Source organism: Petaurus breviceps, unplaced genomic scaffold (genome assembly GCF_028583685.1).
Source record: "Petaurus breviceps papuanus isolate PSGF00001 unplaced genomic scaffold, PetGlider_PUasm1.0 90845, whole genome shotgun sequence".
In the NCBI taxonomy this organism is placed as follows: domain Eukaryota; kingdom Metazoa; phylum Chordata; class Mammalia; order Diprotodontia; family Petauridae; genus Petaurus; species Petaurus breviceps.
Window position 1 is genome coordinate 8,155,728 of NW_027187359.1, and position 16,466 is coordinate 8,172,193.

At 44.3% G+C, this 16,466-nt stretch overlaps 2 protein-coding genes across 5 annotated transcripts in view; both read right to left on the reverse strand.

The window, feature by feature from the left end:
- Window positions 1-8,901, reverse strand: part of IFT172 (intraflagellar transport 172) — a 47,098-nt gene extending 38,197 nt beyond the window's left edge. The window contains exons 1-2 of the mRNA XM_069072080.1: window positions 8,730-8,901; window positions 318-461 (exon numbers count right to left, since the gene is read on the reverse strand). Of these exons, the coding sequence (XP_068928181.1) occupies window positions 318-461; window positions 8,730-8,768 (183 nt within the window). The 5' untranslated portion in view covers window positions 8,769-8,901. The remainder of the gene's footprint in view (window positions 1-317; window positions 462-8,729) is intronic.
- A 3,464-nt stretch (window positions 8,902-12,365) lies between these two features.
- Window positions 12,366-15,980, reverse strand: FNDC4 (fibronectin type III domain containing 4). 4 transcript variants are annotated; one of them, XM_069072094.1, is made up of 8 exons: window positions 15,548-15,980; window positions 15,185-15,336; window positions 14,986-15,101; window positions 14,521-14,725; window positions 13,924-14,013; window positions 13,607-13,675; window positions 13,222-13,343; window positions 12,366-12,982 (listed from the first exon to the last, which is right to left on the reverse strand). In XM_069072094.1, exons 2-8 carry the CDS (start codon window positions 15,306-15,308, stop codon window positions 12,947-12,949), a joined length of 762 nt encoding a protein of 253 aa, XP_068928195.1. In that variant the 5' UTR covers window positions 15,309-15,336; window positions 15,548-15,980; the 3' UTR covers window positions 12,366-12,946. The 4 variants fall into 4 exon arrangements, with proteins under 4 accessions (XP_068928195.1, XP_068928196.1, XP_068928194.1 ...); XM_069072095.1 differs by having other exon boundaries at window positions 13,652-13,675; window positions 15,185-15,354; XM_069072093.1 differs by having other exon boundaries at window positions 15,185-15,354.
- Between the last annotated feature and the right edge of the window lie 486 nt (window positions 15,981-16,466).

Genomic DNA, 16,466 nt, shown 5'->3' on the forward strand with positions numbered 1-16,466 from the left:
GAGTGATATGCCATTTCTTTTGACTTAAGACTAGAGAAAGTGTGGCGGCTAGGTGGCGCAGTGAATAGAGCACTGGCCCTGGAGTCAGGAGGATCTGAGTTCAAATCCAGCCTCAGACACATAACACTTACTAGCCATGTGACCTTGGGCAAGTCACTTAACCCCAATTGCTCTGCCCTCTCCCCTCCAAAATGCAAAACACCAAACAAACAACCCCCAAAAAACCAATCTAACAAGACAAGATAAAGTACTAAAAAGTTTCCATTGTGCTCAGGACCCCTGGTAGAGGACAAGGCAAAAGTATTCTCTCTCTTCACCTTCATGTCAGCTGGTTTGGTGGAGAATTTATCTCTCCGTTCCCCATGCTCATCATACAGCAACACTACACGGTCCACTGTACAGAGAGCAAATTTGGCGTTGTTCTGAGACCAAGCCATGCAGGTCACCTTTGCAGCCCCATCCTGTTGGGGGGAGGAGGAAAGTAAATTTTTAAAATTATAAAGAAAATTTTACTTTAGCTTCAACTGAGTAGTAATAGCATTTAAGTATATAAACAAAAGCATAAGAAAACTGAGCATGTAAAATGGATCAGATGATTTTCTATTTATTTTTTGTGTCTATTTGTGACCACATATCCCCTCAGTAGAATATAATGTATCTAAGAGCAGGGACCATCTCACTTCTGAATTTGTTTTCCCATAGCTTAGCAAAGTCCCTAACTCACAGAAGGCATGTACTAAATGCTGTTGACTTTTTTATACCTTTCTTATAGGGCCTGCCCATTTTCACACTACAGACTGTGTTCAAATTATCATTGTAGCGAATCTTATGTCCACATACTGGGGCTCCCCCCCTTTTTTAAACTAGGTCTATGATTTCACTGGTGTAGGAAACCCCCTCTGCTCATGCTATTCTTCATGTTATCATGTTAGGGGGCACTTAGATATTAAATGGCAAGGCCAGCATCTGTCAGAGGTAGAATGTGAACACAGAACTTCTTGACTTGGAGACATGCTGCCCTCCATCTACTAAGCCAAATTCCATTCCTTATCTCACTGCTGAGCTGTCAGTTCCCTAAGGACAATAACTGTGGACTGTTTTTAGTAGTTCCTGAAAGAGTCACTGGAACTGTGGATAGACTGCTGGACTTGGAATCATAAAGACTTGGAAGGGTAATAGGCTGACTGGGGGTGGGGGTTGGGATATAAGTTAAGTTATAGCTTATTATCAGAGATTACTTGTATGCCATTGAAATCCTACTCTGAGACCCCAAAGGGGTATGAAAATGATTCTGGGTTCTCAAAAGCTATGCAACAGGGGTGAAAGTTCTGGCAAATGCTAACAAGCTAGAGGATGAACTGATATAAGGATGAACTTGATGAATTCCAGTTACCTGACCCAGATGAACTAGGGGCTTCCTTCAGGATCCTTAGATATTGAATAGTTGGCAGATGTTATTGCTGAATCCCTACCAATAATATCTGAGTGATTATGAAAAACAGGAAAGATACCACAAGATTGGGGAAGAGCAAATATTGTCCTGATTCTCAGAAAGAAGAGAGAACAAGTTATTTCCTGCCCCCACCCTCTTGGCTGAGGACCTCATACTTCACTGAAAAAAGTGAAAAAACTCCCCCTTCTCTTTTCCATCTCACACCACTCAGTTATCTTCCCCCACTGTCTTCTCCTTCCCTGTACTCCCCCCCCCATCTCACATGAAAAGATGACCCTTTTCTTGCCCAGGAAATCCCTCTACATGTACCCTTGATCCCATCCCCTTTCATCTTCTACAGCAGACTGTCCCAACTACTGACCCAACTCCTTCCATATCCTTCATTCTGTCCCTATCCATGGTCTCTTTCCCTATTGCCTATAAACATGGCTATGTCTCTTCTATCTTTGAAAAAAAATCCCTTGACCATACCACCCCTACAAACTATCATCCTATCTTTCTCCTTCCCTTTCTATCTAAAGTTCTTGAGAAAGTTATCTACACTTGGTGTCTTCACTTTCTCTCCTCTTGCTTGTTTCTAAAATATACAATCTGGCTTCCATTCTCCTTATTCAACTGCAACTTCCCTCCAAAGTTACCAGTGATCTCTTAACTCTTAAAAGGCCAAATCTAATGGCCTTTTCTTAATTTTCATCCTTCTTGACCTCACTGCAATCTTCGACACTAACTCTTCCAGATACTCCCTCCTCTCTAGGTTTTTGTGACACTGCTTTCTCCTGGGTCTCTTTCTACCTGCCTTACTGCTTCTCAGTATTCTAAGCTGGATCTTCCTCAGATTCACAACTGAGGATTTCCCCAAAGGCTTTGTCCTGGTCCCTCATTTCTTCTATATTATCTCATAATCATCTCCCATAGGCTCAATTATGCAAATGTAATATGTATCCTTCCCAAATCCTGAGCTCTATAGCCTTACATCAATGATTTGCCTTTTGGACACAGCAATATATCACACAAGCATGTCCAGAACAGAGCTCATTATCTTTCTTCCAAAACCCCTTCTTCCCAACTTTCCTCTTACTATCAATGGCACTCTTACTTTCCCAGTCACTCAGGTTCACAAATTTGGTGTCATCCTCTACTCTGACATATCCAATTTGCTGTCAAGTCTTGTCATTCTTACCTTCAAAATATCTCTCTCTATATACCCCCTTCTTTCCATTCATAGCCACCACCCTAGTTCAGGCCCTCATTACCTCTCCTCTGGACTACTGCAATAGCTTTTCCATTGATCTCCCTACCTTATGTCTCTCTCTACTTCAATCCAGCCTCCACTTAGCTTGCAAATCAATTTTCTTAAAGTGCAGATCTGACCATGTCACTGCTCCCATTCATTTAACTCCAGTTGCTCCCTCTTGCCTCATGATCAAATTTAAATCTTCTGTTTGTTACTTTTTATTCCTCACACACAACACTCTGATTCCTAACTCTATGACTTTTCACTGGTTGTCTCTCATGCTTAGAACACTCTCCCTTTCTTGCCTCTCTCTCCTGACTTCCCTGGGTTCAAGATTCATCCCATTCTAAATCACATTTTCTGCAGAAGGCCTTTGCCCAGCCTTTTTTCCAACCCCTTTCCCTCCCAAGTACATTCCCTTTGAGATCACATTCTATTTAATCTGTTTATAACTTGTAGTACGCAGTTATATGTGCTTTTTATATGCTGTTTCCCCCATGAGAGTGACAGGTCCCTGAAGACAAGAATCATATTTTTGTATTTCTTTGTATTCCCAGCATTTAGCACAGTGCCTGACATGTAATAAGCCCTTAATATATGCTTTTAAACTATCTGAATGACTGAAGATTCTGCAAACTATAGCCTATGCATTTGATTTTGATTCCAGGGAAAATTTTACAATGGATTATTAAAGAGAGAGTGAGCATCTAGACCAGAAAACAGAGAATACAAAGAGCCAGAAGGAAGGTTTCATCAAGAAAAGGGATCATGTTAGAATAACCTCATTTCCTTTTTTGACAGGATTTCAAAACTAGTTAAATAAAGGAAATGCTGTGGATATAGCTTACCTAAATTTTGTGGAAACTTTTTGTCATATATCTCATACTATTTTTGTAGAAAAGAGGGAAAGATATGGATTAGACAATATGCAATCAGATGGATTGAGAATTGGTTAAATGGCTGGCCTCAATGATTCAATGTCAACATGGCAAGAGGTCTTCAGTGGGTGTATCCCAGGGATCTGTGCTTGGTCCTGTCTTGTTTAATATTCTTTATCAAAACCAAATGGTAAAGATAGATAGCATAAGGGTAAGATTTGCAGATGACACAAAGCTAAGAGGGATAGCTCTCAGCAGCTATCTTGAATGACAGTAAGTCTTTAAAAGGGTCTTAACAGGTTAGAACATTGGTTTTAATCTAATAAGATGAAATTCAGAGAGACTTTTGGGGCAGAGTCACGATGGTGGAAGAAAGGAAGCACACAGTTAAGCTCTCCCAATATTCCCCCCAAACAACTTAAAATAACAACTCAAATCTAATTCTGGAGTGGGAGCACCAACAAGTAAGACATTATTTCAGCCCAAGACAACTTGGGAGGTTGGAAGGAGAGATCTGCGATATAGGGATGAGGGCTGACCTGGAGTCCATGTGGATGTAACACCAGTGGTGGGACTGGATGGTGGTGACAGAAAGCAGCTTTGGGAGTTCTCAAGCCAGAGATGGTAAAGATACTTGACAACTGGTTAGAAAGACATTACAGGGGATCCCTGTGCTAAGACTGGAGGCAGGACCCGATGCTATTTGGCAGCTCCATTGCCTATACCCATTACTGGGTTATAGTTTGAGGGCAAAGGGTTGTACTTTTGTTAAAAAGGGAGCTGGGGACCTGAGGAGCAGTAGAATTTGTAATCCCAAGAGATCAGGGCTTTGCCTGGATAAGGACAAGAGTGCAGACTAGGAGAGTACTGTCCACACCTTTCCTCAGATCATACTACCTTAGAAGCACTGAAAATTTCCAAATCCTCAGAACTAGTTCTGAAAACAGTAGTGCAAAAAAAAGTCTGAAGCTAGGGACAGTGACCCTCCTCCTCACACCACACCAGGAACAGAGCCCAAATTTAACATAAAGTTCAAAGAAATGAATAGGCTGGAAAAATGAGTAAATAAGAACAACAACAAAAAAGAATCTGACCATAAAACGCTACTATGGTAACATGGAAGATCAAGATACAAACTCAGAAGATGACAGTAATGTCAAAACAGATACAAGCAAAGACTTAAAGAAAAATGTGAACTGGACACAAGCTCCAAAAGAATTCTTGGAAGAGCTAAAAAATTATTTTTCAAATCAAGTAGGACTCATAGAGGAAAACTGAGATAAAGAAATGAGAGCAACGGAAGAAAATTATGAAAAAAAAATTAAAAGCTTGGTAAAAAGAGGCACAACAAATACTGAAGAAAATAACACCTTAAAAAAGAGAGGTATAAAACTTCACTGATGAAAATAACTCTTTAAAAAGCAGAATTGGGAAACTGGGAAAAAAGGTACAAAATCTCACTGAAGGAAATTCCTTAAAATTCAGAATTGGGCAAATGGAAGCTAATAACTCCATGAAACATAAAGAAACAATAAAACAAAGTAAAAAGAATGGAAAAAGAAAAGAAAATGTGAACTATCTCATCAGAATAATAACTGACCTGGAAAATAGATCAAGGAGAGATAATTTAAGAATTATTGGACCTGAAAGTTATGATCAAAGAAAGAGCCTAGACATCTTATTTCAAGGAATTATCAAGGAAAACTGCCCCAATATCCTAGAACCAAAGCGTAAAATAGAAATCGAAAGAATCCACTGATGAATCGTTGAACAAGAGCTCCAAATGAAAACTCTCAGGAATATTATAGCCAAATTCAAGAGCTCCCAGGTCAAAGAGAAAGTACTTCAAGCAAGCAGAAAGATGCAATTCAATAGAGATAAATATAAAACTGTTGCACTTGGGTACAAAACATCAACTTCACAAATACAAGCTGAGGGAGGCATGATGAGATGGCAATTTTTCTGAAAAAGACTAAGGGATTTTAATGGACTGCAAAGTGAATATGTTCAACAGTGTGATATGATAGCAAAAAAAGCTAATAGTGATCTGCATGAAGAGAATCATAATATACACGAATAAGAAGGTAATAGTCTCTAGGTAATCTGCCCTCATCAATCCTTATCTGGAATACGGTGTTCATTTTTAGGCATCCTAGTTTAAAAAGAGCACTGATAAGCTAGAGTGGAGAAAGGAGGGTAACTAGGATGTGAGTCCATGATACCTGAGAACTGGTTAAAGGAACTGGACATGTTTGCTTTGAGAAGAGAAGGGGCATATGATATCTTCAAATATCTGAAAGCCTGTCATGTGGAAGAGCCATTAAGACTTTTTCTGTTTGATCCTAGAAGGCAGACTCAGGAGGAATAGGTAGAAGTTGCAAAAACGCCAATTTAAGTTTGGTCTGAGCAAAACCTTGCTAATTATGAGAGTCAACTCGAAGTGGGCTGAACTGCCTTCAGGGAATGCTTCACCTGGAGGCTGCATTACCACAAGTCAAGTATATTCCAGGGGAAATTCCTCTAGTATATCAGTTGGACTCTATAGAGGGTTGCTGAGGTTCCTTCCAACTTTCACATTCTATGATTCTAAGGACTAGACTAGCTAAATTCTGAAAGTCACGGCAATTCAGTAACAACCTACTTAAGTTACAGAGGGAGTGTGATCTCTCTTGGTTGTGGGAATACCTGCATCAGGGAAATTACAAATCTCTGAAGTACTCAAGACTTACACACCAGGAGTAGCATAAAAGACATCACAAAGGAATGTATAATTGGAAAAAGAAGTATGCTAGTTATGTAGCAAGAATAAGGCATAAAAAATAAAAAAAACATAAATGCTTCATTAAATATCAAAAGAACCAAAAGGAGGCCTCAGGCATTTTGGGCAGATCCCCTATGGAAAAATACAAAGATGCTGCTGCTGCTGCTGTTAACAGCTAGCATAGTACCCAATATGTGCCTGGCCCTGTGCTAAGCACTTTACATATACTATCTCATATGACTCTCACGACAACCCTGGGAAGTAGGTACTATCATTATCCCCATTTTTGTAGTTGAGGAAATTGAGGCAAACTGAGGTTAAGTGACTTGACCACAGTCACAAAGCTAGTAAGTGTGTGAATCCAAATTTGAACTCCAGTCTTCTTGACTCCGGGCCCAGAAACCTATTGCGCCACTTAGCTGCCTTGACAATAATAACAACTAACATTTATATCATACCAGGCATTGTGCTAAGTGCTTGACAGTTATTATCTTATTTGATCTTCACAACAACCCTGTAAGGTAGATGCTATTATTATCCCCATTTTACAGAAAAGGAAACCGAAACCTGGAGAAGGGAAGTGGACCCACCCAAGGTTATACTAGTAGTACCGTGTTTCCCCGATAATAAGACACTGTCTTATTAATTTTTTTGGAAAGAAAAACACCAAAGGGCTTATTTTCAGGGGAGGGCTTATGTTGTCTTGCCTCAGCTCTCCTCCATGGCACTGCTCTCAATGGCGCCAGCAAGGAAATCACTGGGGAAGAACAGGATGACGCGCTCACTGCTGCAGCTCTGATTGGATGCAGCTTGGAGCCTGGTGTGCGTTTCACGGGTGGGGGGGGGATGGTGCATACAGAGGGTACTGTAATGTAGCGTGTAGCGCAGGGGATCACCTTCACTACAGTAGCAATCTCAATAGGGCTTATTTTCGGGGGAGGGCTTATTTTAGAGGAATCTTACACAGTAAGGGGAGGGCTTATTTTCGGGATAGGTCTTATCGGGGAAACACGGTAAGTAGCAGAGCCTGGATTTGAACCTGGGTCTTCCTGACTCCAGGCTCAGTGCTGCTCTTATCCACTTCACCATCTCACTGCCTAGACCACAGTGAAGAGAGTGCCCAAGACCAAGGAAGCATTAAAGTATCTACTCTCCCCACCCATCACTAGCCCTGTGCAGATCTGTCACCAAGGATTTCCCTTATTAACTGAGGTCAGAATCATCCTCTGTAAAACTAACTCCTTAAACTAATCTATACAGTTGGTTACCTTATTAGATTCTTAGCCCTATAGTCTCCCTCTCTCAAAAAAAAAAAAAAACCATACTAACTACCCAGGACAACCTCCCTGAGCCAGACCCAGTCTCACAGTCACAGTACTAAGACCACCACCATCAGTCTCCAGTTCTTGCTTTTGTTAGGATGAAAGAAGGGGGTGAAGGCACTACCCTGGAACTCAACTCTCACAGAATCACAGAAATGGAGTTAAAAGGAACCTAAACAGCCATCTACTCAAAGAAGGCATATACTATGTTCTGAGGCAATCTGTACTTTTGGATGGTCCTAATTAGTTAGTAAACATGTCTTGACATCAAGCCTTAATCTTCCTCCTAGCAAGTGCCAAGCACTGCTCCTAATCCCTTTCCTATCCTTGAAGGCAGCTATCACATCCCCTCTCAGACCTCTCCATCCCATCTCCCCTTGGACAGATCCCTTGGATACTCAACAACTTTCTGAGACCAAGTAGACAGAATACTGAATCTGGAGTAAGGAAAACCTAGGTTCAAATCCCGCTTGTCAATAATTGCCATATAAATGCTAGTTGTCACAATTATAGTTATCATTAGGTCACTTAACCTCTTTCGGCCTCCGTTTCCTCATCTGTAAACTGGGGACAACAATATCGCTTACTTCATAGGATGATTGTTTTGAGGATCAAACAAGATAATCTTATGCAAAACACGCTGCGAATCTTAAAACTCGAGCTATTATCACAGGAGCACAGATTTAGAGCTGAAATCCAATCGGACAAGCATATTGATGGTGCAGTGGAAAGAAGCCCAGGTCTAGAGTCGGTGGCCCAGGATCCAAATCCGGGTTCTGCCACTCACTCCCTGTGTGACCTTGGTCATGTCACTTCTGTCAAACGGCTGAGACATACAAGACCCCTCCCACCTCAGGCTCTAGGGATCTAGGGTTGTTATTGTGGTGAGCCCTTCGGGAACCAGGGCTGGTGTAGCTCGGGCGTCTCGGCCACCCGCCGCGTGCAGGGAGGCCCCACGGGCATCCCTAGACGCCCCCCCTTCTGTGTCTCGGTGCCGCCCCCACTGGTGCCCCGCTGCCCCCACGCCTTGCGTAACGTTAGAGGGGGCGGCGGGCGGCCGAAAGGACCCTTGGCGGCTCACCTGAGGACTCAGTAAGGTCCTTAAGTGCTTCAACTGCATGACGATCCAGCACCAGGCTCCCGCACAGGCCGCAACAAACTCCCGGGTTGCCCGGGCAACCAGCCCTCCCGCACCCAGCTAACAGCCCCGCGACGCTCACGTAGACCCAGTGCGACAGCCTAGCGCACGGAGAAGGCGCAGGCGCAAAGGCGATTGGGGGCGCTGAGGGGAGGAGAAGGGAGGAGGGGGAGGGGGGGGGGGGAGGGGGGAGGAGGAGGGGGGAGGGGTGGGAGGAGACGGGGAAGAAGGAGAATGGCGGGAGGGAGGAAAGGTACAAGAAAGAGGAAGGAGAACGAGAAGGGAAGGAGGGAGGAAGAGAGGAGAAAGAAAGAAGGAGGGGGAGGAGAGAAACCGGCTCTGGGAAGCTCTTGGGTAAAGAGTATGTTCTCATCCCCTGGACCATGCCCAGCTTCCCAGTTTAGATCAATTCCTGATCCTGAGCGCAGACCAAAGATAGCCGTATCCGTGTACACCCCAAATTCACCTCTGACTCTAACGGGGTCAGGGCCAGTTGGAGGGCACAGGTGGGAGTGAGAGGGGGAAGAGGGCAATGGCCCTTAGAGTAGGAGCTGTTTAGGGACCAGGCTGCAGTAAGAGAGAACAGGGATTTGAGTTTAGAGGAGCGGGGTCTAAATGCCAGCTCTGCCACTTGTTACCTCTGTGACCTTGGTCAGGTCCTCGTCATTTGTCACCTGAGGAAACTAGGGTGACTTGCATGGTCACAGTAGTGGTAAATGCCAGACTCAGATTCAGAGTCAAGCCCTGTGACGACTATAAGTTCAGCAGTGCTCTTTCTCCTACACTATGCCCAGCTCTGCTCCTTTCTACCTTAGGAAAGTCAGAGAATCAGATTTAAAACTAGAAGCACAGGCTCAGTGGTGATCTAGAAAAGGCCCCTCATCCTACAGTTGAGGAAACTAACCTCTGAGAGTCTGTATCACTGGTTCAGAGTCAAGGTATTTAAGTGGCTGAGCTGGGATTTGAAACTGGGCTCTCCAGCTCGGAATCCAACTTTGGTCACAACCTCTCTAAACTTCAATTTCCTAATTTGAAATCTGAGGTGATTCCTGAGACTATAGAATTTATAGGCATAGGAGCCTAGACTGGGTCTGAGAAAAGCAGATAGATGCTTGCCTCCTGGTTACAGGAAAAAAGATGGAAAAGGCCCTTAGAAATCAATTCATCCAAACTCCCACATTTAACAAAAAAGGAAACTGAGACCCAAGAAGATAAAGTAACTTTCAGGTAGCAAAACCAAACTGCTTTTTTAGAAGTCTTTCCCTCCACTCTTCCTTTCTATATTTCATCTAGTTTTCTTTCCAAGTTGCTAGATTAATTAAATCTTAGTTTATCTCACTTTACCTTAGAGGATTATAATCCCTGTGTCTGTTTTCCCTTCCTAGTTCTGCTTAACGCACTATCCTTTTTGAGTGTGCTTAGTTTTGGCATGTTGTGGCCCTATGGAGGGGAGGAGATAGTGTGATAGGTATAGTACAAAGAACACTGGACCCAGAGTCAGAGGACCCTGGTTTATAATCTGTCTCTGCCTGAGTGATTGTCAGCAAGTCACTTAATCTCTTTGGGGTTCATTTTCCTTGTTGTAAAATGAAGAGATTGGACTAAATGGTCTCTGAGGTCACTTCCAGTTCTAGATCTGTTCACTAAAGACTCCAGTGCCTTTTTCCACCATACCCTTGCTATCTCTGTATTCTGGAATTCTTGTTTCTTACTCTGAGTTAGCAACAGAAATGGGGACTGGTGATCACAAGTTACCTCTGTGAGAATCAGAAGGCTTTGAGGCTTCCAGAAGGAAGAGAATGAAGCTGGAAGGGGCAGAAAGTTTCTGGGAAGAGATCTATTTCTTAGAAGCTTTCAGCCTCTGGATTAGTTTGCTAGTAGAGCAGCCATCCAGGATTTCTCTCATCTTCAGAGGAAGAAACAAGGAGGGTACAGGGCACAGTCATTATTGTCACAGAAAATTAGGCCCAGATAAAAAATAACCTAGATCAAGGTCACATTGTTTCACTGGGCAAAAATAACCCCTCTCCTAAGTTCACCTTCCAGGACCTTGTTCTAGAGAGTCTGAATATGACTCCATTTAAGCTTTTCTTTATTGATGAGTCTTGAACATTTTAGCACAAAATTTGTACAGATCCCATGGAGAAAGTAGTATCCTTGCCTGAGTCCTGCTAGACATAAGCAGGTAAATGGTTAGAAAGGGGTAAACATTGTGTGATAGGTCCACTTCCACTAAAGAGATAATCAAGGAGCATTGATGCTATCAATAGGGAGAACTGACCAACCTTGCTTTGCTCAGACCTGTCCCTGTGTGGCAGGGATGACAAGGCAAAAGTGGACAGTTCTGATTTAGACTGGGAAGGGAAGATATAAAAGGTATATTGGTGATATTATGAAACACCCTTCTCTGTCCTACCTATTGAGGACAGGAATAGTTTCGGTTTTATCAGCTGGTCTCCAATGGCACAGTGCTGCTACATAGTAGAGACTAATTTTTTTAATAATGTTCATTGTTAATTGATACGTTATAACTACCCTGTTTTGACCATAATCAGACCCATTCATATGTTACCTATTAGATCTTTCCAGTTGAATGTCCCATGGTCATCTCAATTTGACATATTAAAAACAGAACTCATTCTTTTTCTCCCTAAACCCTCCTCTCTTTCTAAATTCCATTTCTGTGGTAGGCAAACCCTTACAGTCATCCGGGTTCCCAACCTCAGTCATATTCTACTCTTCCCTGTTTCCAATTAACAGGCAAGTTTTTGTTGATTCAACTTTCATCATATCTTGTGATGCCATTCTCTCCACTTTCACGGCCACAACATTCATTCAGGTTCTCATCCCTCTCTCTCTGAAACTATTGCAATAGAATGCTAAGTGGTCTCCCTCAAACTGCAATTCTAAAGCACAAGTCTGACCACATCACTCCCACCCACAAAGAGGAAAAGAACAACAGCTCCCTGCTGTCTCCACGATAAAATAAAATAAAAATCCCATTTTTCACAGCCTGGCTGCTGCATACCTTTGCAGGTCCCAACCTACTTGCTATTCCCTCTATATTTAGGCATCCCATCACTGAGTCCCTATGCCTAAACTCATCTTTATCTGCTAGAATCACCAGCTTCCTTCTAGGCTTAGTTCAAGTTGCAACACCGTCTTTTTCCTAAGACCTATCCTGACGCCTCTCCCCCACCCCTTTACTTGCCAACTTTACCAGTGCCCTGCCTCAACCCCCAGAAATTTTATTTTTATCCTGTATGTATTTTGTATATACTTCTGTGGGCACATTATTTCTCCCCAGAGTTTTGGCATTGTCTTTGTATCACCAGCACCCAGCAAAGTACCAAGCCTATAATAAGATACAAAGTGCTCAATAAAATGCTTGAATTGAAAACAATTGGACCTAGGGACTCCCTACATCCATTCCTACTATATTCTCTCCACCCTTTCCAGCTGTGGGTAAAGAAATAGAACATTTGATACAGGAAGGCTGGGGGCCAGTATGATGGGAACAGTCTTGTGTTAGGATGTCATAGAAAAAGGTGGGTAAATTCCAATAGTGACATAGGAAAATTACTTTGTTCGAAGAACCTTTTATTGTAAAAACGCCCAAGGGTGTGATCACCAGCAGCTTTTGCAGGCTGCCCAATGAGGCAATGAAGCTCACTCAGGCTTCATGGAAGACATTAGATTAGTGCAGCGTGGTATCTGGTCCATGGGCCCCAACAGTCCCTCCCCCCCTGCCCAGAGCCCACAGAAAGACCCCCATTTGAGTCCTGGGGACAAAGGCTGGGTTTAGAGGCAGCTAAAGATGTTGACAATCCTGATGCAGGTGAAGTAGGTCATTTGCTTTCTTGGGCTTCGTGGGATAAATTTAGACAAGTCACTCCTCTCAGGACCTGGAACACTGGGGACTTCTCCCACTTTTCACTCACTCTCTAGGTCTATCGAAGTTTTCCCTACCAAGCCCTAAAGACCCTGCTTACAGTGAGAAAGGGGAATAGGAGGCAGGTTTGAGTGTGTAGGAATGCTAGTTATCCCCTCTGGTTCAGCTGTAAGAAAGGGGTAGGATCCTTCTATCTTGGGCAGATGACCATCTGAGCCTTTGATCACCATTCTCAATCCAATCCATCTCTCTCTTGGCTCCATTTCTTTCAGACGTCAATGGTATTAATGGATGGTGACTTTTTCTGTAATGGAAAAGTATGCTTGAGGCTCTGAAATAATTCAAGAATCTTAGGGATATAATTCCTTTTCTGTCTTTCCTAATCCATGTACCTACTTCCCTTCCACTCTTCCAAGCCATTCCTTCTCTCTCTGTTACCTCTGGTTTCCCCTTAACTTATCTGGGTCTTGCTGGCTACCTGTGGAGACCTCTGCTACAGCACCCATCCTTCCAACCTTCTTCAGTTCCTAATTCCCACGTCACCTGTCTGGCCCCCACTGGCCGACCTTGAGGGCTCTGCTCTGGCCCCTTTCCCTTCTCCTTGGGATTGTTGGAGTCGTTATCCTTGATGATGTCATACTGACGGCAGAATAGTCCGATCACAGCTGTAATAACATAACGGTACTTTACTCTTATCCATAATCCCAATTTTGGATCTTTCTATCCACCCTCAAAACGGTGTGTGCATGTACACACACACACACACACATTTTCTACAAAATCCTGGGTGGTCTGATCTTTTCATTTTTGCCTCCTTACAAAATCCTCCCCCCTTGATTTTTTTTAATAGACTCATCAGCCTCCCCTCTCTGAAATAATGCTTCAGGTTATTTCCAGATTCCCCTCCACCCTCCCTAAATGCACCAACCCTCATTCTTTTTCCCTTGTTTGTGACCTTGGAAAGTGACTTCACCTCTAAGAGTTTCAGTTTCTTCATCTGTAAAAAGGTGACAATATTATTCTCACTACCTACCTTATGGGTTTGCTGTGAGAGAAGTGTTTTGAAAATCTCAATGTGCTCTAGAAATTCAAGTAATTATTATTATACCCCTTCTCCCAGTGCTATTCACCACCTCCCATCTTCTCTACCCCTATCTCTTTAATCCCTGGCTCACCCTAAGTAGTCCTCAATGGACCCTGACCCTTTTTCTTCCAGACCCTTTTTCTTCCAAACCTCTTGCTCACCTGCCCACATGAGCAACACCACCACGATGATGACCACTTCCCCTGTCTGCAGGGTTCGCTCTCCATCTAGACCCTTTACTGTGATGTCACCTGAGGAGGACACACAGGACTGAAAGAATCACCAGGGGGACAACTAGGAAGCTTTATTTTAAAAGGCACTTAAGGAAGGCACAGCTGGGAAATAGAATGAGACATTTCTATTTCTTCATAGACATTGAGCTCAAATTGTAGGTCATCCTCTCCCCAAGGATGGCTGATTTGTGGACAGAGAGATTGAGAAGTCAGGGAATCAAAGCATCAGATAGTTGAGGTAAGGCAAAAAGCCAGGTTTTTTACTCAGGATGGAAGCTTTGTGGGTTGGAGGTCAGGTTAAGGTAGCTTTGTAAAAAGCACTTTTCCAAATTACCAGCCCTTTCTTTTTTTCCTCCCTCCCAGCATGCCTTCCCTCAGAGATATTGTGGTAGCATAATTAATTCAATCACCCTTCTTTCTATTTATCTAGGATAGTTACTTGCCTTGGGTAAATTGAGTGATTAGGTAAGTAAGGGTTAAAGGATCTTGAGTACAGAGCATTATAGAATCAAGTCAGGCTCTTACCTGGGCTTGAACTGTTTGAGGGCAGTCGGTCTGAGCCCTTGAGAGTTCGAAAGTGGACCCGAGGCCCTGGGGGGCTCTCCCCCCGAAGACCAATGCTCCTGACCTGTATGGTGTAGTCACTGTCTTCAGCCAAGCCCCAAAGGGCACAGGCTCGAGTTGTGGTGTTCACCTCTCGGATTACCCGCTGTCCAGGTCCATTCTGTCTCTGTAGTGGCAGAAAAGAGTGGTAGACCATAGGACCCTGAACACAGGACACATCATGATTCTGGTTATAATATTCCCCTCAGGGATCATATACAGCCTATCTGGGGGAATGATATATAAATGGGGGGAAAGTGTTGGAGTGCTCGTTGAAGGAGTCTTGTTATGGGAGATACCTACTCCAGTGTTTCCCCAACTTGGGGAGAGCTTGAGGGGGATGCAGGGGAATCTGAAGAAAGGAGGGACCAGAGGGCTGATTCATACTTGCTGGGAGATGGCGTAGCCAATGACAATGTTGCCCTCTGGAACATCCCAGGACACTGTGGCTGAATTGGCTTTGAGCTGAGTGATAGTCACATTCACAGGGGAAGGAGGCCGGTCTGTGCCAAGGAAGTGACAAGTTAATATGACTAAACCCATAAAGTAGGTTCTAGTTGACCTCTCCCAGCCTCACTCAACTTACCTGCTCGGACAAACCCCAGGTCACAGCTGACCAGCAATAGGACTGTAGGGCTTAGATATGGGGTGAGTGGAATCAGTGAAGCCATTGCCCCCACAGAGTCCATTCTGGGGCACTGGGTCATCATCTGCTCAGCCCAGCCAGTTTAGGGGCTCCTGCAGGTGTCAGGAGTCCTGGGTATCAAAGAATGCTGGAAAATAGGATCTGCAGCCAAAGTCCAACATATGACCCAACCTCCCCTCTAAAGGCTTCCCAAGGCTAGGTCCACCACAACCCCCGAGAACCCCCGGGTAAGCTCCGCCCACGCCCACAAAGCGGCTCCACTAACTACACCTCTGAACACGCCTCTCCCCTGCCCACACCCACCTGCTGGGCCCCAGAGTCTCCGACGGTCAGGCCGCTCTGAGCCTAAGGGGCCGCTCTGTACCTAGGGAGCGGCCCATCTCTCTGCTCCGTTGCGCTGTCCCTACCCCATGCCAGCCCAGGCCCGGCAAGGAAGGCGGTGCAGGGCCCCGTCTGTGGAGCTAAGGGCGTGATGCAGAGCCCTTGTCTCAGAAAGCTGGGATTTAGTCCGGTTGGTTCTCAGAGGGCTCTGCTCTCTCGTTCTTTCCCTTCCTTCCTTCCTTCCCTGCAGGTTCTGATGCTGGCTCTGCTCCCTGGTGCGGAGCGCGATGCCGAGATGCCACGCTCCGCCGCTGTCTGCAGCAGGATGTGACCCTCCAGACTGAGACCGCGGACTGGGGTTCTGCAGCGCGCTGGCTCTGCCGCCGCAGCTGGGACGTGTGGACCAGCCCCGCCCCCGCCCCCGCCCAGGGCTCTCGCCTCCCTTCATTCTCTCCTCCGCCCCGCCCTCGACTCTCCCTTTCCTGTAGGCTTTCTTCCTCCTGCCTCTCTCTTTTTCCCACTTCTTTCTCACAGGTATAGAACAAGAACAGACTACCCAGTGGTCCAGTAAAGCATGAATTGGAGATGACAAGTGCTAAAGGATCTTTTCCAGCATTGAATCTCCAATCCAACCCCCCAGGCCCTCCCCAAACCCATTCTCCTGCTAACTCTTAAGTCTCAACACCCACGATTTCAAGTGGGAGAAAAACAAAAACAAACCAAAAATGGGATAGTTTATCTGTAGGTGTGAAACTTAAGGAAACAACAGAATTCTGCAAGAATTAAATTCAACAAACATTTCTTAAACTACTATATTCAGGACAATGTGCTAGGTAGGGTAGACTTAAAGACAAAAAAATACAAACAGTACTTGCCCTCAAAGAGCCTACATTTTATTGGA

Bases quoted from the DNA above. Each gene is read 5' to 3' on its own strand.
- FNDC4 (XM_069072094.1), bottom strand. From the start codon at position 15,308: ATGATGACCCAGTGCCCCAGAATGGACTCTGTGGGGGCAATGGCTTCA. The intron at 15,102-15,184 runs GTAAGTTGAGTG...TCCTTGGCACAG, and splicing joins CCTGGGGTTTGTCCGAGCAG to ACCGGCCTCCTTCCCCTGTG. The intron at 12,983-13,221 runs GTGACGTGGGAA...TTTCCATTACAG, and splicing joins GGCCAGTGGGGGCCAGACAG to AAAAAGTCACCATCCATTAA.